The sequence below is a fragment of the Hibiscus syriacus genome, unplaced genomic scaffold, assembly GCF_006381635.1.
Source record: "Hibiscus syriacus cultivar Baekdansim isolate YM2019G1 unplaced genomic scaffold, ASM638163v2 tig00113725_pilon, whole genome shotgun sequence".
Lineage (NCBI taxonomy): Eukaryota > Viridiplantae > Streptophyta > Magnoliopsida > Malvales > Malvaceae > Hibiscus > Hibiscus syriacus.
In genome coordinates this window covers 1429940-1456624 of record NW_024063471.1, presented here as the reverse complement: position 1 = coordinate 1456624, position 26685 = coordinate 1429940, and the positions used below count along the sequence as shown (strand labels likewise).

The following is a 26685-nucleotide window of genomic DNA, read 5'->3' as shown; positions in this document are numbered from 1 at the left end:
ATTCGTCATCTATGGCATGAATCAAGTATAAAACCCTAAAATGCTTAAATACACAAATATTAGCAATTCTTCATGCTTATGAAGCTCCTTGCTTAGAATCCAGTATCGATACTCGAACATAGAATTATCTTATTTAAGCTCAAAAATATCCAAAAATCATCCTAAATGTCTTAGTTTGGTTTCTAATCATGATATAAAGCTTTAGAAGGTTACTTAGGGTCATACAGTATAATTAAAACATATGCTTTACATCAAATCCATCATTTATGAATGAATCAAGTATGAAACCCTAAAATGCTCAAATACACTACTTAGTGTTAGAATCCTGAAATAAAGTTCCTTGCTTTTCCATACTCACTTCCTTTAAGAATTGGTTGATTCTTCACATTTTTCTCTATCCAACAAAGATGCAAGGATTTTCTTAACATACAAAGGGTTGCAAGAAGTGTTTGGGATATATAAAAATCCTAAAGAATTAGGGAAATATGTTCTTACCAACCACTTGAAGCTATAGAGGCTCGGTGAAGGAAAGAAGAAGAGAAAGAAAGAAAAATAAATTAAGAGAAAAAAATATGAGGGAACTCATGTCCAACCCAGAAATAAAACCTAAGGTATCATTCTTTTTTTTAATGGTCTAATTATGCTCTTAGTCACTCCTGTTTTGTCTTATATTCAAAAATCCCTTTTTATGGCTAATTGGACCCAATTCCAACACAATTAAGCTCAACTTGGTCCAATGACTTTCATTATGAATTCTACGATGTCTGCATACCTCTCAGGTAAACCTGAAACTACTAGCCTAGAATTTAGGGTGTTACAACTCTCTTATCCTTGAAAGAAATTTCATCATTGAAATTTATTTGGATTGAATTACAACCCACTCTTGAGTCACACACTTAGAAAACTCGGAGCACCTTAACTCTTATCAAGTTTAGTCCTCAAGGAAAAGGACCCTACAATATGACATGTAACTCGAGAACTCACAAAATCTATCTATAACCCATTTTCCCTATAGGGTTCTATTCTCATCAAACCTTAAGAGAAAACCTTCGAGAAATGTAAAACTATCGAGTCTTATTATGTTTGTCCTAACACTAAAACTTGGAACGTTTCACTAGAACAACGCTACTTCATGATTCAAACTATTATCGCTAAACCCATTTCACTACTAACTCAAACGATTTAACATATTGTACAATTCTATAAATATTTGTTACTTGTTGAACTTAGGTAACTCATCATGCTACATGTTGATATTTTACGAGCACTTTCCAAACACGATCTTGATGTTGACTACCAAAGATATTATGACAATTCTTGACTTCTTAACATCGATCTCTATGCTTCTGCTATGTAACTCTGATTCAATACTCATCTACACTATCTGACTATTTCTCATTTGCCTTGTGGTTAACATACCCTCTACTCATCGGGTTGTGCATCTAAGGTACTCACAACTGAAAATTGGTCACTTTCTTTGCAAAACTAGCAACATATGGCTTTCTTAGATTGTACACCTCATAAAGCGGAGATTTCACGCAACCGCACTTTGATTTAAGGATCCTGAGACTCTACGTCTTATACTCACTATCGCTTACCACTAATGAGCTATTCGATGATGTGTAACACTAGTCAAACAATGTTTAAAGTACTTGATTTCCTTTAATATCATGCTCTAAAATCCATGGTACTACACAACGATGCATACTACTATGTATTGTATATAGTTCCTGCTCATATACAACACGAAGACATCACAGATGAGGCTTGGCTCACTTAGCTAAATCACTTACTATTCATGCCCGAATACATCAAGACAAAATCGGAGGGTTCTATGTACCTCAAGACTCGCAACTCAGTATTTCACCTATAGTAACCTTAGTACTTAGGGTGGAACTCCAGAACTGTTGTATCGGAATGTACACTCTACTAACTTACTCATTGTTAGTACTTGGGCCATCTGCACCAGTTAACAACTGAAACGCCTTGGCACTAGTTGGGATATATCCTAATATTTCTAGTAAGAAGGCGATCGACATACAAGCTAGAGAGACTTGGGTATTATTAATAGTCTCATAGAGATCTTACATCCAAGGTTAAACTTGGGATTACTAAAACTCTATGTGATCGAGTACACGAACCCTTAACTGACGGTGTAAAAATGACCTTATAGTCTTATGTCTAACTTGACAACCCACAAGGATTCTCCCTTAGGGGACAAACAAGGGTGGAGGATTATGCGGCTAAATATTTCCTTAGAGTTGCTGACCTTCAGATCAACAATGAACAATCACTTATTCTTATAACATTTTCATACGTCTCTAAACTTGAAACTTCAAGATCAAAGTATCACTTTTGCTAAAATCTTCTCTCATGTCAACTATTAAGCCTAACCCAAGCCTTCCAAGAACATATAATGTCAACCTGGTTTATTCCACTAAGGTCCACCAACTAGCCACTTGGATCCTCGCTCTTGGATTCTCTACACACTTTTCCATATATAGTTTGCTAGATGCCATAAAGAAATGCACAGACTGATGACTACTACCACAGCATAAATAATTAAAATTGTTAATAACGTACCTAACATGTCATTTGTAGCATCAACGTCTTGTCACTACCTCTCTGTGATCTGACAAACAAGATGGAGCACAGTCAAATCAAAAACATGTCAATCCACGCCTCTACTCTCTTGCCAGAGCATGAAAATAACATTTCTTTAGGTAGGCTCCCTACCATACTGAGCTACTGGGATCGTCTCCCTTGACTGATCTAAAACATCGTCATCTGAACTAGAGCAATCCTTAACCATATATGTCATGGATCCACATTTATAGCACTTTCTAGATTAAAGCACCTTCGTCGATTATTTTTGCTACAATTCTCACACAATGGACACCTCAAAACTCTTTCAGAGCCTTCAAAGCTTATCATAGACGGTAAAGCTAGTAGTCTCCTACGAGGCCCTACATCTGACTTTTGACTTGACTATACTAACAAAGTTAATGTCTCTCTTCTATACTCAAGCGAACCTTTGGTCTTATCTACCACCGGTTATAGTAGGTCTACTAGTACACAAGCCCTCATACTTGGGTTGCCTAATTCCCACAACAAACTCTTTCTTATGCTCTGCACCCTCTTCATGGCCTTAGTCTGTAGTGTCAACTCTAAATATACCCTGGCGGGTCTGCCACTAACTGTGCTTGGATATCAATATGAAGTCCATCATGGAACCTCTTACACCTCAAGGACTCAATCATAACCAACTCTAAAGCATAACAACTCAATCAAAGGAAATCTCTTTCATACTCGTACACTTATTGATCTCTCTAAACTAACGAAGAGATCTAAATCCTCAAACCATTCATATGTACCTCGCTGATATACTAGCCTTTAAATTTACCCATTGATTGATCCGAAGTAGGCACATTTAGCTGTATAGCCATCTCTATAGTCTCTCACTAGTCGATAACATCACCCTTGAGCAAAGCGGTGACATACTTTAACTTACCCTTTACGGTAAGATGAAGTTGTCTCAAAGTCCTCATGGTCTCACTTAACCATTGATCGACCAAAATCAGATCATCATCTATTTAATTGGAGAAGTCATCTGTCTTATACCTCATTAAACTCTCTATTAGGGATTATATCATCACTAATTTACTCTGGGTGGCCTTTATTACAAGCTCTTATAATTATTTGATACGCTCTCGATTGAAGATACTTGGACATATCACACTTAGTATGGTTACATCGGTTGTAACCCATTTCTACGAGTGTTTTTATGTATCTTTGGTCATTTCTGTCCCCTACGAACTAAGTTTCACCATTACGGATCATCCTTATCTCTTACGGGCCTTAAAGAGGTCAAATTTAAGCATCTAAAATGGGTAGTATCAATATTTTACTTGTAATATCGATACCCCTATGAATATCGGTACAAAAAATGGGCTTCTGTTGCTGAAAATTTAGCCTAGTATCGATACCATGTACCTAAGTATGGATACTTTAGGGGAAGTATCGATACTCTCCTGAGCAATATCGATACTCCTAGATGGAAATCCCTAAAAGTTATCCAATTCATCTAATATCGATATTGTTCATCTAGTATCGATACTCGAACCCATGATTATCTTATTTAATCTTAGGAAACACCTAAAAATCATCCCAAATGCCTTAGTTTGGTTCCTAATCATGTCCTAAACCTTTATAAGTTTACTTAGGGTCAAAAGTATAGTAAAAACATATGTTTTACATCAAATTCGTCATCTATAGCATGAAATAATTATGAAACCCTAAAATGCTAAAAAACCCAAATCTTAACAATTCTTCATTCTTATGAAATCCTTAACATTCCAGAGGATTAGAAATACATTACATTGGTGTTAAAATCCCAAAATGAAGCTTCTTTCTTAGTCACACTCACTTCTTTTATGATTTGGTTGATGTTTCACATTTTTCTCTAGCCAACAAACATGCAAGGATTTTCTTAACATACAAAGTGTTGTAGGAAGTGTTTGGGAAGAATTACAAGCCTAAAGGAGTAGGAAAATATGTTCTTACCAACCACTTAGAGCTATGGAGGCTTAGAGAATGAAAGAAGAAGAAGAAAAATGAAAAAGAAGAAATGAATAGAAGAATATATGGGAGAACCCATGTCCAACCTATAAATAAAATCTAAGGTATTATCCTCTTTCTATTTAATGGTCTAATTATTCTTTTAGTCTTTCCTCTTGTCTTATATTCAAAAAATCTACCTTTTATGGCTAATTGGGCCCAATTCCAACCCAATTAAGCCCAACTTGGTCCAATGACTTTAATTATGAATTCTAAGAGGTCTGCATACCTCTCGGGTAAACTCGAAACTACTAGTGCAAAATATGAGGTATTACAATCATAGTATCTCTCAATCTCATCTAGCCCCAAATAATAATATATAAGTGATATCAAAATATTCGTATAGATTTCATCATTAAGGACATAATAGTATGCACATATGTATTTATCAACTTCGTCATTAAGGTCACATAAGTATTATAACACTTTAATATGATATGACCTGAAATCCGAAGGATTAGAATATTACGTAGAGCTATCGAAGTTGCTAAACATTTTTTCAAAACATTCATCATATTCATAGACTAAATTTGTACTTTAAAATACCACAATATCGATTTATAAAAGTAGAGATCTCCCAAAATTATATCCCAAATAAATGTATTGAATAAACCAAAATAAAGTTACAACTTGAATATATATAAGTTCAATGAATAGTATAAGCCCACTAAAAATATCTAAGACATACTATGATCTCTATATCCAAGCTAGAATCACAAACTAGCGATAAGCACCATGATCTGTCCTCCTAAGAACCTACAAGTGTAAACATATTCAAATGTTGAGCTCACAAAATTGGCGCCACACAAATAATTCTCATACATATGCATTCATCAAATGACCATATGAACAAGTATAGTCATGAACACACAAGAACATTCATAAACAAACAAGATAGGCATCAAGGTATAATCGAAGGGTCACTTAGCATCTCGAGACACACACTTATCTATGTTACCTAAGGTGCCCTAGATAGCATCGGAATCTTATCTAGAATGGTCCTCATTGCTCAAAACATAGGATGTCTCTAGGGTTAATTAGCATCAGAGCATATGTCGTACTAATCTACTCCCCATGAGTACTTGAAATGCCTTCGGGGTCACTTAGCATCGAAGCTTACGCCCGACTAGCTCTTATGTGCCTTAACACTAACTTAGACATATCCAAATATTTTTAACAAACAAATGATAATTGTGTACACTAGTAACTCGGGTGTTTGCATTATTTCCCAAGTGTCAACCAAAGGTATGTGTTTTATTGCATAACATTTCATAATTTTTCTTGTTTATCACAAATTTATTTGTTGTTATCATTTGTAATTTGTTAGAGAAGCTTCGATGGTCTTAGATTCTTTCCCATGCCCTTAAACTCTAGTCAGGCTTCTTGCCCAAATCACTACCACCGTATAAATTCTAAATCCTTTAGTATTAGTATCAACATTCCATTATCGATACCCACCCTTGGTATTGATACCAAATTTACAATCTGTTTTGAGAAAAGGCCTTATAGTAAGAGTATCGATACTTCTTTATTAGGGTACTGATACTATCCTAGGTATCGATATTGAATTTGGATTTGATGTTTGATAAAAATAATTCAGTATTAATACCTTTACTTAGAGTATCAATACTTCTTGTTTATGGGGTACTGATACTATCGAAGTACCGAGACCAAAATTGGCTACTGAAATTTGCAACTTAGCGATGGTACTGATACTCTACCCCTTGTTATAGATTTCTAAAGAACAATATCGATACTCTGTGAATAGAGTATTAATATTATTCAATTGAAACCCCTTTGTTTTAACCATCCGATGAATAGTATAAATACTCTTTATCCAGTATAGATACCCAAACCTAGAAATGTCATGTTTTTGCATGATTTTATCACCCAACTCAACCCCCTAAGCCCTCTAAGGCCCTTAAACGTTATATGAAGTTTATTTGAATTAAAAAGGGTTATAATAGGTCATTTCCATGCATCAATAACATCTAATCATCCAAAATTATTTTTCAAACCAAAAATGCACTCATATGTTCCATGCCTATAGGATTACCTACAAACGGTATAGAAGGGTTAGAAGTGCATCACCTTACTCTTAAGTTGCAAGAAGGCACTCCAAGCTCACCTAAGAACAAGTTTCTCTTTGCCCTTATCTTTGGAGATTTCTCCAACCTCTTTCACTAGTTAAGGAAAAAGAAATGAGTTATTAACCCTCTTAGGAACTCATGAAGAAGTTAACAAAACACCCTAATGTCTAAATCCACTCCAAAATAGGTTGGTTCCACTTAGTTTTCTAAAACCCTTCTAAATCACCATTAAGGGCACCAAGGCAAACCTTAGAGATTAATGGCTCAAAAAGAAGCTCTAGAGATATAGTTTTTAACCATTACCTTCCCTAATCGTACAATACTCACAACACAACCAAGTTTCCACCTTTGAAGTACCACAAAAGGAAAATGAGAAAATGAGAAGAAATTGAGAAGAATAAAATAATGCATCTTTTCCCAAAGGGTGTCAAGCCAAATAAATGAAAATCAACCTTTGAATCAACAAAGGGATTAATTGCTTTCCAAGTCCCTCTTTTTTTGGTCCCAAAGCAAAATGTCATTTTTAGGGCTAAATGGGCTCTAACCCAAACCAAAACAAGCCCAAGTTATCCCAAATCTTCTTATTGGGTACATAGGTTTATCTAAAACTCACTCGGGTTAACTCGAAACTACTAACCTGATATTTAAGGTGTTAAAAGTATATTAAGTGTCTATATTATTTTCTTGATCATTATCAAGGTTGTAGTTGTTTGTAATATTCGAGTCTCATTATGACTGCAATTCGATATATTAAGTATGTATAATATAGTAATCACCACTAAGACCACACAAGCAATTATGTTTACGCTACTAAGGCCAACTTTAATACCCTAATGCCATTAAGACCTCTCATTGGGCCTTAAGCCCAAATTCTTGTGTCTCGTATTAAGGCTAATCCAAGATTTTCACTTAGTCTGATAAGGAAATTATTAAGTCTTACTCTCTTAAAGATATTTCTAGCATCACATGAGTTAATACCTCATATTAAGCTTGAGTTGGACATTTATATTAATGTCTCGGTTCAACAAGGCCCAAATCCTAAAACAATCAATTGACATTGATTTAATAAGGACATGTGATATCGATTTTATGAAGAATAATATTAATACTCTAGGCTAGTCTTATCAAAATGTTTACACAATTTCGATTGATATCAATATTATATGAACAATGTCACATAACTTTGAAAAAGTGACAAAAAATATATAAAAGAAATTTGATCCTCTCTAATCAAGGAGATATTAGAGAAATTAGAAATTAGAAAGACCACTCCCTAAACTTTTTAAGTTATCTAACTACCACTTGAAGTAAATGAATTATTGATTTTTTATAATTATATTTAAAAACATGAAGTATAAGAAGAAAATATCAATACTTAGAATAGTAAAATTTATATTATACTTAAGAACTACAAGTTGTATAATCACAATTATAAATAATATGACTAACAAAAAAATAATTATAAGGAAGACATATCTAAAGAGACAATAATCAATAACTTTGGTTGCAAATCTCATTAGAAATAAATCATGGTAATTTTTTGGATAAATCGTAATTTATTATCCCAAGAAAATAACAAAAATTGCTACAAAAGAACCAAGAGCACCCTACAAAAACATAGGTGCTCTAAGCAATTCCCCAATCATCACACAGAAAAGAATTAGCTTGATGTAACCTAATTACATATTTACCAAGGAACTTCAATCTCACAAGCTCCTTAATGTGGTCAAAATTTTCCTCACTAGTCATGTTACTGGCAACAAAAACTCTTCTATTTTATTCCTTCCAAGTATGATAGATAGAAGAATTCCAAGCAATTTTCATAATATACACCAACATAGTTTTCCCCTTAAGCCTAGCAAATATCCATCCCAACTCCTCGTCCCAGTTAGAAATCACCCTAGACAGACCACACAACTCTAAAAGAGTACCCAAACACTCTAAAAAAACAACTAAAAATATAAATGGACTCTTGACTCATCAACCATGCCACAAAGACAACCACTAGGAACAACAAAATATCATCCTAACAAGTCAATCCCTAGTAGCAAACCTATCCTGTATAGCAAGCTAAACAATAATTGAATGCATAGGCAAATGTATAGGAAACCAAATCAATCAATTCCAAGCCACCCTCTCCCCTTAACTCAAGTCTCATCCTAAATTAGTCAATTTCCAGATTTACAACCCTAGAAAAATAAGCAAAAGCTTCCCCCAAAGCTGAAATAACTTCCTTTATTACCAACTCATAGAACCATTACAGTTCATCTGCCAAAAATCACCCTCCTGATGGCGTACTCTATTAACCAAGCTGCCAATAGAGAACCACTACTAGCAAGTATGCCCCTTATAAGATGAAACATATTGGCCTTATTCCAACAACAAATGTTCTTCAGACCAAGCCCTTTCTCAGCCTTAAAGAGATTTATCTTACCCCAAATGCAGAAGAGTCTATGTCCTTCCAAAAGAATCTCACAAGCAGTTACTCAATAATCTTCAACACCATCTGGATTTTAGCTTGCCTGGAACAATTTTAGACATGAATTGTAGAGCAACACTTGTTGTCCAGAACAAAATTAACAATGCTAAACAAAACAAAATTGATAAATTGTAATCTACTAGCATAAATCAACCTCAGAGCAGACCAATTGTTCAACCTAGCACAATATTTATCCAAAAGAGAAGAACAATAACCAACTTCTTATTGACCAAAGGTACACCCAAGTACCTGAGAGGAAACTGATCAATCTTGAAACCAATAGCAAACTTGATAGCTTCCAACCCGTTCAAACCAATTTATGGCATGAACAACCACTATTTAAAGTATTAAGCTTTAAACCAAACATGAGATATAACTACTCAAGAATAACTTGGACACCCACAATGGACATCTAGAGAACCTTTGCAAAAGATGAGAAGATCATCAACAAAGCAAAGGTGTGTGAGACCAATTTTCTTATACTTAGGATAGAACTTAAAAATTCCTCTAGAAAAAGCCTAGACAACACATACATAGTCAATACAAACAAGTAGAGGGACAAGGGATCTCCCCACCTTATGCCCCTAACCCCCTAAAACAAACCCCCACTAAGCTCCCATGGAAAGCAACATAAAATCTAGTAGTAGTGAAGTAAATCCTAATCCAGTTCCTAAATTTCTCAGGTAGTCCTACAGCTTCTAAGATTCCTAGAATAAAATCCTAAGAAAGACTGTCAAAAGCCTTCTCAATGTCCACTTTGAAAGAACACCTAGGGGAAAGAGTCCTCCTATAATAACCCCTAACCAGCTCCTGAGCTAACAAAGTATTATCCACTATACTACTACCCTTAACAAAAAGTGTTTGATTACAATAAATAAGACCAGCCAAATACACAGTCAACCTATCTACCAAAATTCTGGTAATAGTTTTATATCCCACTGAACAACAAGAAATAGGTTTCAAATCCTTGACTAAACACAGATTAAGAGCTTTAGGGAAAAGAATCAACGATGTGGAATTAAACCTAGGAAGTAACAAAGAAGAGTTAAAAAAGAACTGAACAGTACCCACAAAGTCATCACCTACCGTGGAGAAAAAATTCTTAAAAAGAAGGTTGTGAAGCCATCCAGACCAAGAATCTTGTCATCCCTTTAATAAAACATGACATTCTTGACTTCATTGGCAGTAACATTCCTTTCAAGAGCCTCAGGACCACTAGAAGGAAGAGAATTCTTTAACACATCCTTCAAAATATCCACACTACATCCCTCAACACCAGAATCAGCAGTTCCAAAAAGTTTAGTATAGTAATCCACCACCTCAGAGGACATAGAGTCAAACATATCCATCTTATCCCCGTTATCATTCACCAAAGCTAGAATAATGTTCCTCTTCAAATAAACTGCAACAGATTGATGAAAAACCCTAGTACATTAATCCCCATCCTTCAGTCATTGAACCTTATCATTTTTCCTAAAAATTAAATTTTCAACCTTTTCTAACTCTCAGACTTCCTATTGCAGCTCCCTCTATTGAGCCAAATTGATAGAACATCAAAAGTCAAATTACAAAACTATTACTGCTCCAAAAGTCTCCTATTCACATTTACCTGCTCTGAAATATTAGTAAAATTTTCCCTATTAAGAAACTTCAGATAACCTTTAAGCTTTTCAACTTATAGAACATGACTTGCATAGGATTACCCTACACAGGCTTAGCTTAAGAATTCTTGACCACATCAGCAAAACCAGGACGAAGATACTAAAAAATAAAAAAAAATTAAACAACTTAGGCCTTAAGCATGGATCTCCCTATCAAGCTTGTAACTTAACATTGGACTTAGGGAAACTAGAGAACCATGGAGAATTAACTAACACCCTATCAAGCTTTCGAGTAATATATCCCTTCTGATGCTTTTTAGATCAAGTGAACAAAAGACCATAAAAAATATGATCTACAACCTCAATATCCTCCAAACAATCCTTACAACCTTGCATATCATAAGAAAGGCTCCCGAAACCAACCAAAATAGAGCACTCAGTAGGAGATATAAAAGCATTAAAGTCTCTCCCCACTATCCAGAAAAAAGAATCAGAAGCCAGATTAATCTCCCTTAAATGACTCCATAAACATCTCTTACTTACACCGTCATTATAATCATAAACATATGTAATGAACATATTATTCCCGTTAAAATAACCTTTAATTGTAATAGATTGGTCACTAATACACCGAACAAAAACATCCAGCCCCTTCCTCTATAAAACCCAAACCTTTTCATTAACAACATGATTGTAATTAGAGAAGACCTCTTAACCAGCAAATTTTACTTCCAAACTAGCAGCGTTATTAACCCTCACCCTAGTTTCCAAAAGGCAGACAACAACCACACCTAACATGTCCAACCTGAGAACAACTCTACCTTGCTTTTAAGGATTATTTAATCATCGCACATTTAGAACCCAAAAATCATTGGACATAAAGGGAAACCTCACTACCAGACTGCAACCCACCAATATCAATCATATTTCCTCTTTTATCAAGCACATCTTTCTTCTTACTCTTAATATCATTCAAAAGAGCAGCCACCCCAAGAGAAATCGCTCTTGGTTTCCTACTAGTAAGCTTAGGAATCACAAAACCAATATCAATTAGAACCTCAAATATATTCTTGGAACTAGCTGGACATTTCTTCTTCTGTTCATTCCTCTTCTTAGAATATTGATTTACATAATACTCACCTTCAGAGGAGCACCTCTACCAGATTCACCCAACACAACACTAGGACCACCCTCAACACATACAACAGAAGTCTTCCCTTTACTAACACTTCTTGCCTACACCTCACTTTCCTGAACCACGGTTACCTCATTCTCTTGAGCCACAAGATTTTCTCATCCTTACCCATAACCTTAGAACATGACCCCTCTTTCACTTTCCACACCTTACTTACTCTCTGAATCCTAGAGCAAACCATAGTAGAATGCCTAAATAAAACACAATGAGAACAAAAAGAGGGAAACTAGGGAACATAAACCATAACAATAGTAATTGAACCATCACACAAGACAACATCAATTGAATCAGGCACCACATCATATACAGCAACCTCAATACAAACCTTGGTAAACTCTAATCTCTGTCTGGATGTAGTTATACCATCAATATAAAGAGGAGTGCCCAAGGCACTGGCTATGTAACTTAAAGCACACATCGAATAAAGCTCTAAAGAGACCTAGTAAAGTTGTACCCACAAAGGAACCCTAGACAAATCAAAATCTAGACTCTTCAGATTAGGCTCCCACTTCCTAAGCAACAACATCTTATTTTGAACATTCCAAGGGCCATGCTCAAGGACCCAATCCCTAGCAGATGAATTGGCAAAAGAGAAGAGATATAAATTTGAGTCAACCATACGCACCTCTACAGGCCCTAATTTCCCCTACATAATGTCAATCAATTTCTCAAAGTTTACCAATGAATTGACTAAGCAGTGAAAACTTCCATTCCTTAACCCCTTCCTCAAAGACTTCTTATGGAGGCTTCATAGAGATCGACCCCTTAGACTACGAAGGCGGAAAAAAAATCAAGAGAATGACCCTCTCCCACCACGAACAACTTCCTCCAATCGGGGGTTTCCAAAACTAGGCCTGTAAATGTACTGAACGTTCAGCGAACCGTTCATTAACCGTGCGGCGGGAAGTTTGTTTATTTATTAAATGAACGAACATGAACAAAATTTTACGTTCGTTTAATTAAATGAACAAACATGAACAGAGGGCTCGTTCATTCATTTACTTTCGTGAACGTTCGATTATATGTTCGTTCATTTATGTTCATTTTTGTTCGTTCATTTATGTTCGAACAGAGGGCAAGTTGAATATGTTATGAAGATTATTGAAGTTGTTTGAATTTCAAGAAGATTGTTTTGTTGAACAAATTAACTTTAAGACTTTATTATGTTCATATAGCTTATTTATAATTTATGTATGTTTTTGTCGTATTCGAACAAACTAACTCTAAAGTTGCAGGTTATATTAATGAATTTTAAGTTGTTATTCTTGTTGTTTACTTTTTTTTACATTCGCTTGTTGTGTTCGAATAAATATTTTTTGTGTGTTTGTGTTGTTCGTTTATGTTCGTTCGTTCGTGTTCGTTTATGTTCGTTTATTTATTAAATGAACGAACATGAACAAAAACAATTTGTTCGTTTATGTTTGTTTATTTATTAAATGAACGAACATGAACATACCTCCGTTCGTGTGCGTTCGGTTAGTTTATAGGCCTATCCAAAACCGAAGACACCATGGACAGCAACGAACCCACCCAAAGGGCAAGAAGCCTCCGAAAGCAATCAACAAACCAAGAAAAGAGAAGAAACCCCCAAACAACCCAAGAAAACTAATTTTTCTCTAGGTGCACATTACTCCGACTAACATGCAAGGACAAAAATTAACTCATGAAATTTTGTTAAATTAATTACTGCAAACATAATTAAAATGGAGAAAAGAAAATTCAAAGTATGATCTGTATTGCGTTTAAAATAAAATGGGTAGGCATTGACTTAAAAGGATGGAAAGTGGAGCATATTGCGCACACCACCAATCCACCTTGGGCTATTTCATGCTTTGGTGGGATCCTTTATTTCATTTTCTGCCAGACCCCACGAGATAAGTGGCTGCGATCTGGGAAATAAAATAAAATAAAATCTAATCATATTAATCAAATAAATTGGTCTGACGACAAAACATGTTATGGGCAATATAATAAACCTTCAAAATTAACATTTTATATACCATTTGCATATTCTATGGACAACTGGAATTTTATTTTCTTTTAAAAAATATGTACATATAAAATTGATAAAATCAGTTGGATATTTATCGGTTAATAATAAATTGAAGCACGTAGTGTAACTGCGAGATTCGCCTTTTCATTATTCATAAACAATATTCTTTTGAACTCTTCTGATGGTACTTATTTAATTACAATTTGTAGTGTTAAAAAAATCAAATAAAAACGTTAAAGGCTACATTTCCATAGGCAAAAACGGAATAACTAGGAACATTAAAGGATGCCTACCAAACTCGACCATCATTCAATATTTAAATTTCAAGTTAAAAAGAATACCATTTACCATATTCAATTTTCTTGATAAAACACGATTTAAAGAAAATGTTGCTTTTCAACACGAATGAACTTGAATTTTACAGATCATTATTATAACTTTAAAATTAAAAATGCTTTGAAAACTACCATTATTACCTTAAAATGTCAGCACAAAAATTTCCACCGCTCTAGAATCATGCAGTTCCTTAGAATCAAAGAATTAGGTAAATAATTAGGTAAATGTAATGTTCAACCACAATTATATATGGACCTCAGAATATATACTACTCTTCAAGCTTTGTTTGTTTATTTCAACAAACCTTGATAATCCTTGAACATAGAATCTTAAAACATGCTAGAATGAGCAATAACCTGTTATCAATGGTGCTTAAAAGATCAAGCACTTTACCTTAGGACGGCTCCACAGCACAAGAAAACCTAAGGGAATGATCTGACTCGGCCTCATTTCACTTTCAACTCAGCAAACACGGATTTAGAAACTCACTCTCAAAACTAAGAACTCATTTTGGTGAGTCCCTGAATTAACAGCTTGAAACTAGTAATAGATAAGCACGCTTATAATACTAAACTTCTCCTAAGTACAAAACTTATGGGCAAGCTATGTTGAGGGGGACGGAAACTTCATCAAAAAGGAAATCGGTGCCGAATTCGCAATCAGGTAACTCACTAGGTTCGTCAGCACCAATACCGCAAATACTCAGGTCTTCAATACTGCAATAATCCTCCAACATCATACCAAAATCATCGACGAACATATAGTCACCGGCATCATCATCTATGTTGAGTTCTTGGCCAACAGAACCAGGCAGTAATGGATCATTGATGAAACCAAGGTCGGGTATAGGTATATCGTCAAAGTTAGCATTGAACACTTCTTTGTTGGCACCAATGCAATCATCATTGTTGTTTTCCGAGACCGAAACCGATGTTTCCTGCACAAATGGGGAAGTATGCGATAAAAGGTTCTCAGACTCTATTGAAGCAGCTGCAGAGCATGAAAGGTCATTGGTTTTCTCAGGTGAAGCAGCAACAGCCAGAGCCTCGAATTCAAGCTTTTTAGCATTGTAAGCGTTGGCTGCTGCTTCAAGTGTGTCGTAAGTACCCAACCAAATCCTGGTTTTCTTCAATGGATGCCGGATTTCAGCAGCCCATTTGCCCCACTTTCTTTGACGAACACCAACAGGTTTTTTAGCCTTCAACACAGGAGATTTGTTGTCACCGAGGATTTTACTCAAAACCCTTTTCCTGCTAGTCGTAGATTTAGTGTTACTGTCTTGAGAAGACGTCTCAGATTCAAGGGGTTTAACCACAGGAAACAACCCTATAACAGGAACCCTAATCTCATGAACAAATCTTCTTCCCCTAGGGACAGTTTCATCGGTCTCATCTTCGCTCGAAGACGAATCAGTTGCGTAAGGATCATGGATGATGATCCGAACTTTTCTAGTAATTTGGGCTTCTTCAGTCATTATTGATTCGGTTTTCTTGCTCTTTTTGCAGATTTTGCTTGTATTCATGGTTTGTTTTTGGTGGTCTAACATTTTCCGGGGGAAACTCAGGTTAAACCCCCCCCCCAAAAAAAACACGTGGAAAACTGTGGATATCAATGAAAACAAAATCGAGGGACAATAAATAATGGTGAACAAAATTTCTGTTAGAAAATCAAAGAGATATCAAGTATCAGCCCCTCTAAGAAACAAGAAAAGATATAAAAATCGTTGTTTTATTTCGAAATCTCCAAAACACTCAACACCGGAACAAGTCCTGCAAACAAAAAAAAAACAATCCGACATCAGAACACAGAAAAAAACACAGAAATACAGATTCGGATTGAAAATCTAGAGCATGGGTTTATGTGTTTTGACATACTTTTTTGGTCTCAAACGCATCGAGACAGCCGGGAACACGGGATTCAGTCTCTGCCTAAAGAAGCAGAGAATCATGCAAGAAACAGTCAACAAAACAGTACAGAAGAAGCGAGCAGAGACAATTTTTGTTGAAGAAGTGAAACAGAGCTGCAACTGAGCCCCAATCAAAGCCAAATCAAACTCAGCCGACATAAATCCACTAATCAGCCTCCCTTCAGTGCTCTTCGCAACCGCAACGGAAACCAGACCGGAGAGAGAAAAAGAAAGAAAGACGCTAACAAAAAAAAAAGCCTCTTCTCTTCCTCTTTTTACCTTTCCGAAGAGAAGCCAAAACAATAAAAGGGTTTTAGATACTGATAGATCTAAGATGGAAAAAGAGAAGAAAAGGATAGAAATATATGGCTATATGATTTCTCTCTGTAAGCTAACAAAAACCCTGCAAAAACAACCCCTTACCACTTTGCTACAACAGTAATATAGACCACAAGGCAAGAAGAAAGCATCAGAGTGAAAAACAGTGTAAAATTTATGACTTACCAACGAGCTTTTAACACAAGGCGCAAATCTCAACAAATAAATTAAATATTAAAAACCATTTTTATTTCCATTTTCCTAAGAGAAGTCGGATAAAATATAATGTTAACGTTTTCCAGATTTTCCATTACCTTCTGTCTGTAGTGGGTGTAGACTGATCCTTTTCTTATTCAAATCTAAACGTCGCTCTCTGTTTTTTTCTTCTTCTACTACTGCTCTGTGTTTCTTTTAAGGCCCTTTACCTTTTTACCACACCCAGCAGTCTAAAACCACAATTTATACAATTATTGATATAATTAAAAGGAAAAAAAGTAAATATATAAGTTTATGGAAACAAATAAATGAGCTGTCATGCATATCCCCCATTAATGCCTCCATTACCAATCTTAACATCTCATGCTAATCATGTTTTCACTGCCTTATTTTTTATTTTTTTATTTGCACGAGGTTTTCTAACTAACACATCTCACTCGCGATTATTATCCACGCTCGCATCGACGAGCTTTTTAACTTTGGCGCTTTAAGATTGGACTGGCTGATGGCGTGTTGATTACACGCTGGAAGTATTGGGTTGGATATGGAAATGCCTTATTTTGGTATAAAACGAAGCGCCGCGATTCGGCAACGTATTAGGGGAAGGGTTTTCCTTGGCGTTTACTACTGGATTCCCGTAACATTCGAGTATGGAACTCTAGTAAATTACAATGCTGCCACTAAAGCAGTGACCATACTTCGTTTTACCCACAATTTTTCTACGGTCTAATATTATTTTTAATACTATTTTAACACTATAACATCACATTTATCATATTAATATTATTTTATAATTTTAAATGAAATTAAAAGCTATCAAATATATTTAAATTATTTTTCAAATCATGAATCAAATGATTTTAATAGTTAAAGATTATTATTTTTAGAAGTTTCATATTAGAATATCTCATATGTAAAAATTAAAATAGTCATTATCATATGATTAAAAAATTTAAACATATAATATCTCATAACTACTTTAAATTAAATAAAAAATATTTTTTAAAATATATCAAAATCATTTTTATCGATTGTAGACACTCCTCGTCCATTTATTTTCTTTTTTTTATATATAGTTTTTTAAAACATTTTTGAAAATAAATATAATATATAGTTTTTAAAACATTTTTAAAAATATATATATTATATAGTTTTTAAAAATTTTTGAAAATAAATATAATATATATTTTAAAATATTTTTAAAAATATATATATTATATAATTTTTAAAACATTTTAAAAATAAATATAATATATAAATATTAAAACATTTTTGAAAACATATATACTATATAGTTTTAAAATATTTTTGAAAATATATTATATCATATGGTTTTGGAAAACGTTTTTTTAAAAATCATAAATAAAATATAATTTTAAAAAAATATTTTATTTTATTTTCTATTTTATTTATTATTTATTAGTAATTATTTTTGTTTTTTTTTTTCGGTTCAGGTATGAGTCCAAGAGTCCGATGCAATAGGTCCAGACAGTCCAAAGTGAGCCTGATCCAGCCCGTAACCAATAGCCTAGGTCAGAGTTAGGGTTTCACATCCAATCCCAGTCAAGGCACCGTACGACCGGGAAATCAGGAGCTAAACCCGAAACGGCCGGGCGACATCCCGGGACTGACCCATCCTAGGATGACCGGTCACGCATCCACGAACGGCCAGTAAATCCCAACCTTTTCAGGGTTCACAACGGTTGGTGGGGGTTATAAAAACCCACGGTCAGCACATCAACGGGGAGGAGAACAACGGTTGGCCGAAAACACGAACCCAAAAGCCACACAAAAGCCAAACCATCGTCATCAATACACCAAAGAACATAACCAACAGAGGACAATGGCAACCAAGTACCATCAACAACAGTAAGCAAACCATCGAACACAAGAACGGTGACCACCATCGAGCAACAACAGACCCAAATAAAATCTATCATAAACAGTCGAACCACAAACAAAAAGAAACACAAAGCAAAACCGTAAAAAAAATATAAGGGAGCCAAGACTCACAACCGGAGAACCGCTGGAAGCCGAAAAGGTCGACGCATCAAAGGTAAAGGCCGAGACTTTCGGCTTAGATCTACGCCGGTAGGGGTAAGCTTTGGTGTTTTGGGTCTCGAATTTGGGTGTACGGGGTTAAGGGGAGTATTTTGCTAAGGTTTTAATTTTCACGGCGGCCGTCAGAGGCTGTGAACGGCGGTGGCGACAGCAGCCGGCAGGCTTCCCATCGGTGGGGATGGCTATAGAGAGAAGTGAGAGCATTTTATGTAAAGAGAGAGAGTGGGAAGGGAGCAAATGAGGTGTTTAGGCCATTTTGTAGTGGGTTGGAATAATCTGGGTTATTACCATGTACCGGACTCAAACGAAGAGAACAAAGCGAAGAAGATGGAGAAAAAAATCAAACAATTGGAAGACCAAATGAAGGTAGTCAAAGGAGACCATGACTACCATGAAATCGATGCCGCAGAACTCAGTCTAGTCCTAGACTTGGTTCTTCCTCCGAAATTTAAGTCCCCGGAATTCGAGAAGTTTGACGGGAACAATTGTCCATCTGCTCAAATCACCATGTTCTGCCGAAAGATGACAGGATATGGAGGAAACGACCAACTCCTGATTCACTGCTTCCATGAGAGTCTGTCGGGCTCAGCCATTCGGTGGTACAACCAGCTAAGCCGATCAAATATCAAGACCTGAAAGGATATGGCCAAGTTATTTCTGGAACAATACAAGTATATCAATGACATAAGGCCAGATTGAGTTATGCTACAAAGCATGGAAAAGAAGCATAACGAGAGTTTCAGGCAGTACGCACAAAAATGGAGGGATTTGGCTGTGCAAGTTCATCCACCGTTGGATGAAAAGGAAACCCGAAAGCTCTTCGTGCAAACCCTGAAGGCTCCATACTTCGGGCACCTGGTTGCGATCACATCAGGAAGCTTTTCAAACTTGGTTATGGCCGGAGAAATAATTGAGTCAGCCATAAAGCAAGGCAAAATTAAGGATGTAGAGGCTAGTAGGAAACCTCCTATGCGAAAGCGAGATTGAGAGATTAACAACATCAACCATGCCAGTAAAGGTGTTACGATCTCCAAATCGAAATCAACTACAACTGTACCGTCAGGTACTTCTAAACAAGATTCCAGAGAACCAAGGAGGGAAAGGGAACATTTCGACCCTATTCCCATGACCTATAAAGAGCTTTATAATCAACTTCTTGACACTCATGTAGTGTCACCATACCTGGTTGAACCCTTGAAGCCCCCATACCCCAAGTGGTATGATGAAAATATGCATTCTGAATATCACAGCAGAGTCCCAGGGCACACAATTGAGAACTGTTACACATTCAAAATGGTCGTACAGAAGATGCGTAACCAGAACTGGATCGACTTCAACAACTTGGGGGCATCCAAGTGAGGAAGATCATTTCATCATTTGAGGCATTCGGTTTGAACTTGTTTTTTTTTCTACTTTTTCAAGTTTTTGTAAGGACTTTTAAATAAATTTATGTTACTTTAAAGACGTTAAGCAATGAATCACATTTGCAAACTTGCAATTCTTTGAATATCATCTGAATTAAGAAAACTCTGTAAATTGTTCAAAGTTACAAATCTCTGACAAAGTAACATGATTTAAAACAAGAACTTTGACCTTACCCAAAATATACCAAGCTCTTGCAATTAACCAATATAACATTTTCATTTCATATAGTGCGGACAACATGGGGTATCCTTTTGCATATGACATTTCTATACTTCTTGTTTAAGACGTTCAGTGATGATGATGATCTTCACAGATGGAATAATCGAGTAATCAAATCTAGTTTAGGTCAGTTGTTTGGAAATTAAACTCTAAAGATGAGATTCCTTGACTTTAAAAAACACCTAGACTATAACAGGTTCTTCTTGACAATCTTAAGAAATTAAAACCGTAAAGCTGAGCTATTCCACTAAGGCAATTGGTTATAGAGGAAACTTGAAAGCTCTGGCCTTATGAATAGGTTACATTCAAACCATGACATTGCTCGAACACTTGGCAATTCGGTGTTTGCTCTACTGCTATTGTCCGGTCGAAGACTTTGTGATGAGATGAACCCTTCAGTTAACTTGATAAAACTGATTATAATGTTAAGTTGTCCCTCTAAAGCAATTGGTTAAACGCCCCGACTTTATGGATTCAGCTAGCCAGATAACGGCAAATTAAATCAAATTTATCTAAGCAATAATTTTTCAGTAATGGACTAAGAGAGTTAAGGAACACCTGTTATAGTCAACTACACACCAGCACTCAAGAATTTCATTTTTAGACCGATATTTTTTGCGCTGCCTTTATTAGAGGAGCCTACAAAGCTTGAACAAATGGAAGATTTCAGAGGACCGAAATAGAAGGTCTAGTAATTGATCAGGCTAGTTGCGTCATTTTGTCTGCACCCAATTGAAATGCCAAAGTATGTTGCGATATTTCATAAAAATGACATTTTGGGTTACAAAAACCTTATAAATGAGGCCAACCTAAAGCCAACTCATCCATTCGAACATTTTTCAAAGAGCTGTAACTCTGAAAACATTAAAAGAGCTCTTGATTCTTTTGATATTCTTTGAACTCATGTTTACAATTTGATTCAATTGCGAACAATATTTTACAGTATTTTTTATCATTTTCCCTCCTAAAACAAGAAAAATGAGAAAAACATTTTCAAACAGGACAACCTCAGATATGAAAGGTCGGTAAAGCCAAAGCTCAAAAAGATAATGGGGCACGATCAATTCCAAAGACCAGATTGGTAGACAAAACAAGAAACTCCGTCCAAGAAATAACACATAATTCATTCATGTTGCATGCATTTTAGACATACTTAGGTGCATCACATTCATCATTTTAGCATACATGATTTTTTTGTAGCTTTCAGAGTCCAGTTTCGACTTCAAGATGAAGGATACTCGATTCGTAAGTGCCTTTAAAAAACGATGGTGGTTGCTTAACTCAACAGTGAGAAGCTTCACCTCAACCGACTTGACATATCTACAGATCTCAGAACTAATTTCAGACAGGTTCGAGAACCAATTCAGAACAAATTCAGTTCAGCTCAACTCAAACATGAGCAGCATGTTTTCAGTTAACACTTTCAAGCCAGATTTCAATTCCACAACGGAAGATATCCGGCTGTCAAAATTCATCAGTGGGCTTTCCCGTAAAATGGGAGACATTCAAAGATCGTCTCATTTGGTTCAGACTCACTCAAAGAAACCACCTGAAGAATCATGACCGGCTTAGGCCCGTAAAGGGAAGCCATTTTTTTAGAAATCAGTTGCAATATAGCTTAAGTCGAGAAGGGCTATTTGCCAATAAAGGACCTTCGAGTTCGACTACGCTCAGCTCAAAGGCACCAATATTTGCAGCATAACTTAAATCGAGAAGCGTTATTTTCCAACCAAAGACCTTTGAGTTTAACTACGCTCAGCTCCAAGGCTCATCATTTGCAGTATAGCTTAAGTCGAGAAGGGCTATCTGCCAAAGACCCCCGAGTTAGATTACACTCAGCTTCAAGGGCACATCATTTACAACATAACTCAAGGCTAGAAGGGTTATTTGTCTCCAAAAGACCTTCGAGTTCGACTACGCTCAGCTCTAAGGCATATCATTTGCAGCATAACTTAAGTCGAGAAGGGTTATCTGCCAACCAAAGACCTTCAAGTTCGACTATGCTCAGCTCCAAGGTATATCATTTGCAGCATAGCTTAAGATGAGAAGGGCTATCTACCAAAAACCCTCGAGTTTGACTACACTCAGCTCAAAGGCATATCATTTACAGCATAACTTACGTCGAGAAGGGTTATCTTCCAACCAAAGACCTTCGAGTTCGACTACACTCAGCTCCAAGGCACATCATTTGCAGCATAGCTTAAGTCAAGAAGGGATATCTATCAACCGAAGACCTTCAAGTTCGATTACACTCAGCTCAGAGGCAAACCAAATTTACAGAATAGCTTAAGGCAAGAAGAGTTATTTGTCAACAAATTGGTCGATTTCGATTCCATTCAGCTCGATGACACCTCAATCACACTACTATCCGGCTGCAACCGAGGCTTTCAAGCCGAGAAGAAGATATGAGTTAGTCGTGCCTTAGTGACAAGAAACTGTTTTTTCAGCACCATAGCTTAAGTCGAGAAAAGCTATCTCTCAACGAAGACCTTTCGGGTTTAATTTCATTCGGCTCAAGGGGCCTATCAATCACATGGTGGAGTCAAAGAACTACTTTACAGTCGAATTTTTAACTAAGGTCTTTAAACCGAGAAGAAGACTGAGGTTAACTACAATTGGGCAACGAGAAGCCGCATCCCGATTCAAATTTCGAACTACGATGTCAATTCTATATCATTTCAAGATGGACTCGACTTCGCGACGGAGGAGCCATCCGCGACCCAATTCGACAGAGAGTTATTCTTCAACTCCACCGAACGAAAATTTGTGTCTTTTTATCTTTGTTCTATTTTTCATTCCACGAAAAAGGACAAAGACGGGCAGCTTTAGACACTCATTTTCGTCCATTTATTTTCTTTTTTTTATATATAGTTTTTTAAAACATTTTGAAAATAAATATAATATATAGTTTTTAAAACATTTTTAAAAATATATATATTATATAGTTTTTATTTTTGAAAATAAATATAATATATAGATTTTAAAACATTTTTAAAAATATATATATTATATAATTTTTAAAACATTTTAAAAATAAATATAATATATAAATTTTAAAACATTTTTGAAAACATATATACTATATAGTTTTAAAATATTTTTGAAAATATATTATATCATTTGGTTTTGGAAAACGTTTTTTTAAAAATCATAAATAAAATATAATTTTTTTAAAAAATATTTTCTTTTCTTTTTTATTTTATTTATTATTTATTAGTAATTATTTTTGTTTTTTTTCGGTTCAGGTATGAGTCCAAGAGTCCGATGCAATAGGTCCAGACAGTCCAAAGTGGGCCTGATCCAGCCCGTAACCAACAGTCTAGGTCAGAGTTAGGGTTTCACATCCAATCCCAGTCAAGGCGCCGCACGACCGGGAAATTAGGAGCCAAACCCGAAACGGTTGGACGATATCCCGGACTGACCCATCCCGGGATGACTGGTCACGCATGCATGAACGGCCAGTAAATCCCAACCTTTTCAGGGTTCACAACGGCCAGTGGGGGTTATAAAAACCCACGGTAGTACATCAACGGGAAGAACAACGGTCGGCCGAAAACACGAACCCAAAAGCCACACAAAAGCCAAACCATCGTCATCAATACACCAAAGAACATAACCAACAGAGGACAACGACAACCAAGTACCATCAACAACAGTAAGTAAACCATCGAACACAAGAACAGTGACCACCATCGAGCAACAACAGACCCAAATAAAACCCATCATAAACAGTCAAACCACAAACAGAAAGAAACACAAAGTAAAAACCGTAAAAAAACAGAAGGGAACCAAGAGGAGCTAAGCCTCACAACCGGAGAACCGTTGGAAGCCGAAAAGGTCGACGCATCAAAGGTAAAGGCCGAGACTTTCGTCTTAGATCTACGCCGATAGGGGTAAGCTTTGGTGTTTTGGGTATCGGATTTAGGTGTACGGGGTTAAGGGGAGTATTTTGCTAAGGTTTCAATTTTCGCGGCGGCGGCGGCCGACCGGCTTCCCATCGGTGGGGATGGCTATAGAGAGAAGTGAGATCATTTTGTGTAAAGAGAGAGAGTGGGAAGGGAGCAAATGAGGTGTTTAGGCCATTTTGGCCTTTAAGACATATATTTATACATATAACGAAACTACGTCGTTTTGGCCCTCCTTTAGCGTGTTTCCTATTTGGGATTAATATCAATTATAGTCCCTCATTCTTTGTAAGCTTATTGTTTGATCACCCAGAGATATTTTTAATTTTTTTCTTTGGGCGTTTTTGTTTGTCTCGTTTACGATTTAGCCCCCTATTATATATATATTATGCCATTTTATCAAGGTTCGAATTTGGGAGGTAATATTTATAATTCTTCCATTTTAGTCCATTATGTTTTTCTATTGTTTTTCCTTCACGATTTTAATTTAATTTAATATTTTTTATTTCATTTTATTACCATTTTTAACTAACCTTTTATTATTATTTTTTCTTATTATTTTATTTTACTATTATTTTGTTATTTTCTATTTTTTTACTAACCCTTGTTTATCCTTTCAATTTACTTTATTTTTATTATTATATTAATATATATATATATATATATATAATATAATTTTATTTTTTATTTATTTTTATTTTACCACCTAACATCTTTTTTGGCATTTTCAGCAGTAATTTCAAACGATCAAAGGTAATTATTCGAATCGATGTTTTAAATTTAAATTTAAATTTTTAATTTTTGTTACTAAAGGCAACCGAAAAATTAATTGGTACCGAAAGGGTGGTTCAAGGGTGCTAATCCTTCCTTGACCGTAACTGACTCCCGTACCCAACACATTTCTGGTACAATGCAGATCAGGTAAGATGGTGTCCGACCCACCTAAATTTGTTTTAAAGTGGTCGGTGGCGACTCTAACCCAATCAATTCAAGTCGAAGCTTAATTTTGGGGTCCAACCGAAAGGCAGTTGCGACAGCTTGGCAACTCCGCTGGGGACATGTAAGTGAGTCAGGCCGAAAATAATATTCGGTTGTCTTTTTATGCAAAAATGGTAAATTTAAATTTAAATTTATTTATTCGATTTCAATTATTTACCTTTGATTATTTTTCAAATAAATAGTTGTACTGACGTTTTTTAATGATTTCAGATTTTTCAAAGTTTTCATCTCTAGCTCTATACCCGAGCTCCGAACCCTTTTAAGTGGGGGTCAAAGTGACGCCTTTGTGTGAATTTATTCACCGTACGGGCCTAGCAAGTAACCTTCGGGATTCATATACCTTATGCCTTCGTGTGAATTTATTCTCCGTATGGGCATAAGGGAATGTGTCCTCTCGAGTTTAACTTAGTCCACACAAGCCTGTGATGGGTTTAGGACTAAGGGTCTGGCAAACCCAAGGGGGAACCGACAAGGAGAACTCGAGTACCATTTTTTATAACCTAAACCGGGAGAGTACATGGAATTAGAGCCCACCCCAAAACGTCATTCCAAACCCTAGGCTGTTTTGTTTCCTGCTTTATTTTCTGTTCAAAGCTTACGAACTAGACAAATATGCGGTTAGGATTTGTTTGAAATTAGCATGTGGGATAGAAATCATGTCCGGGTAGGAATATTAAGCATGTTCGGGAAGATATCATTGTGGGTAGGGCTTTTATTTTTCATGATTATTTTTTATTATTTTTACCTCACTAACTCTTTTTTTCTCTTTCATTTTATTTTCATCACTTGCATCATTTAAAAGAGGTGTTGATCCATAAAAACGTGCTTGCTAAACATGAATAATCTGCATTAATGGACAAAGGGGTTGTAATACAAGAAATGAAAATGTGGAGGACAGTCTATAAGGAGACTATGTGTCACATTTAATCCAGAAGACGTGGTGCCCGCAATTGAAGAGTATATCACCATGCTGCATTATAAAGGACTCAATGAACCGGGTCTACATCAAGCACAATGAAAGTCTATCTTTGAAGAACTGACTGGCAGAAGTTGCAGGGGCAAGATGAAGACCACTGTTCTTAGGATTCACTTCAAAGACGACAATGGCAAAACGATAACTGAAATTGGAGACCATTACCGACGAATTCAAGAAACAGACAAATGGACTTCACATAGTTCCTATCAATTAAGGGCTCCAATGACGTATTCGTTGGGAACAAGCTTAACAAAAGATAAATGCCGGAGGTGCAGTCCTTCAAGATTTTTTTGGGGCAAACAACTCATCATTTGCACGGTTCATCCAGAGAAGCCAGAGCGGTTCGACA

At 35.8% G+C, this 26685-nt stretch overlaps 1 protein-coding gene and 1 long non-coding RNA gene across 2 annotated transcripts; both read right to left on the bottom strand.

Annotated features, from left to right (window-relative positions):
- Positions 1-276: 276 nt before the first annotated feature.
- LOC120187433 lies at positions 277-16560 on the bottom strand. The gene is made up of 3 exons (XR_005522286.1): positions 16186-16560; positions 15944-16080; positions 277-289 (listed from the first exon to the last, which is right to left on the bottom strand). It is a non-coding gene; the product is annotated as an uncharacterized LOC120187433 (long non-coding RNA).
- Positions 14533-15932, bottom strand: LOC120187432 (ethylene-responsive transcription factor ERF119-like). The gene has a single exon (XM_039191145.1). It carries the CDS (start codon positions 15855-15857, stop codon positions 14904-14906), a length of 954 nt encoding a protein of 317 aa, XP_039047076.1. The 5' UTR covers positions 15858-15932; the 3' UTR covers positions 14533-14903.
- Positions 16561-26685: the final 10125 nt, after the last annotated feature.

Coding starts and splice junctions, on each gene's coding strand:
- LOC120187432 (XM_039191145.1), bottom strand. CDS start 15,857: ATGTTAGACCACCAAAAACAAACCATGAATACAAGCAAAATCTGCAAA.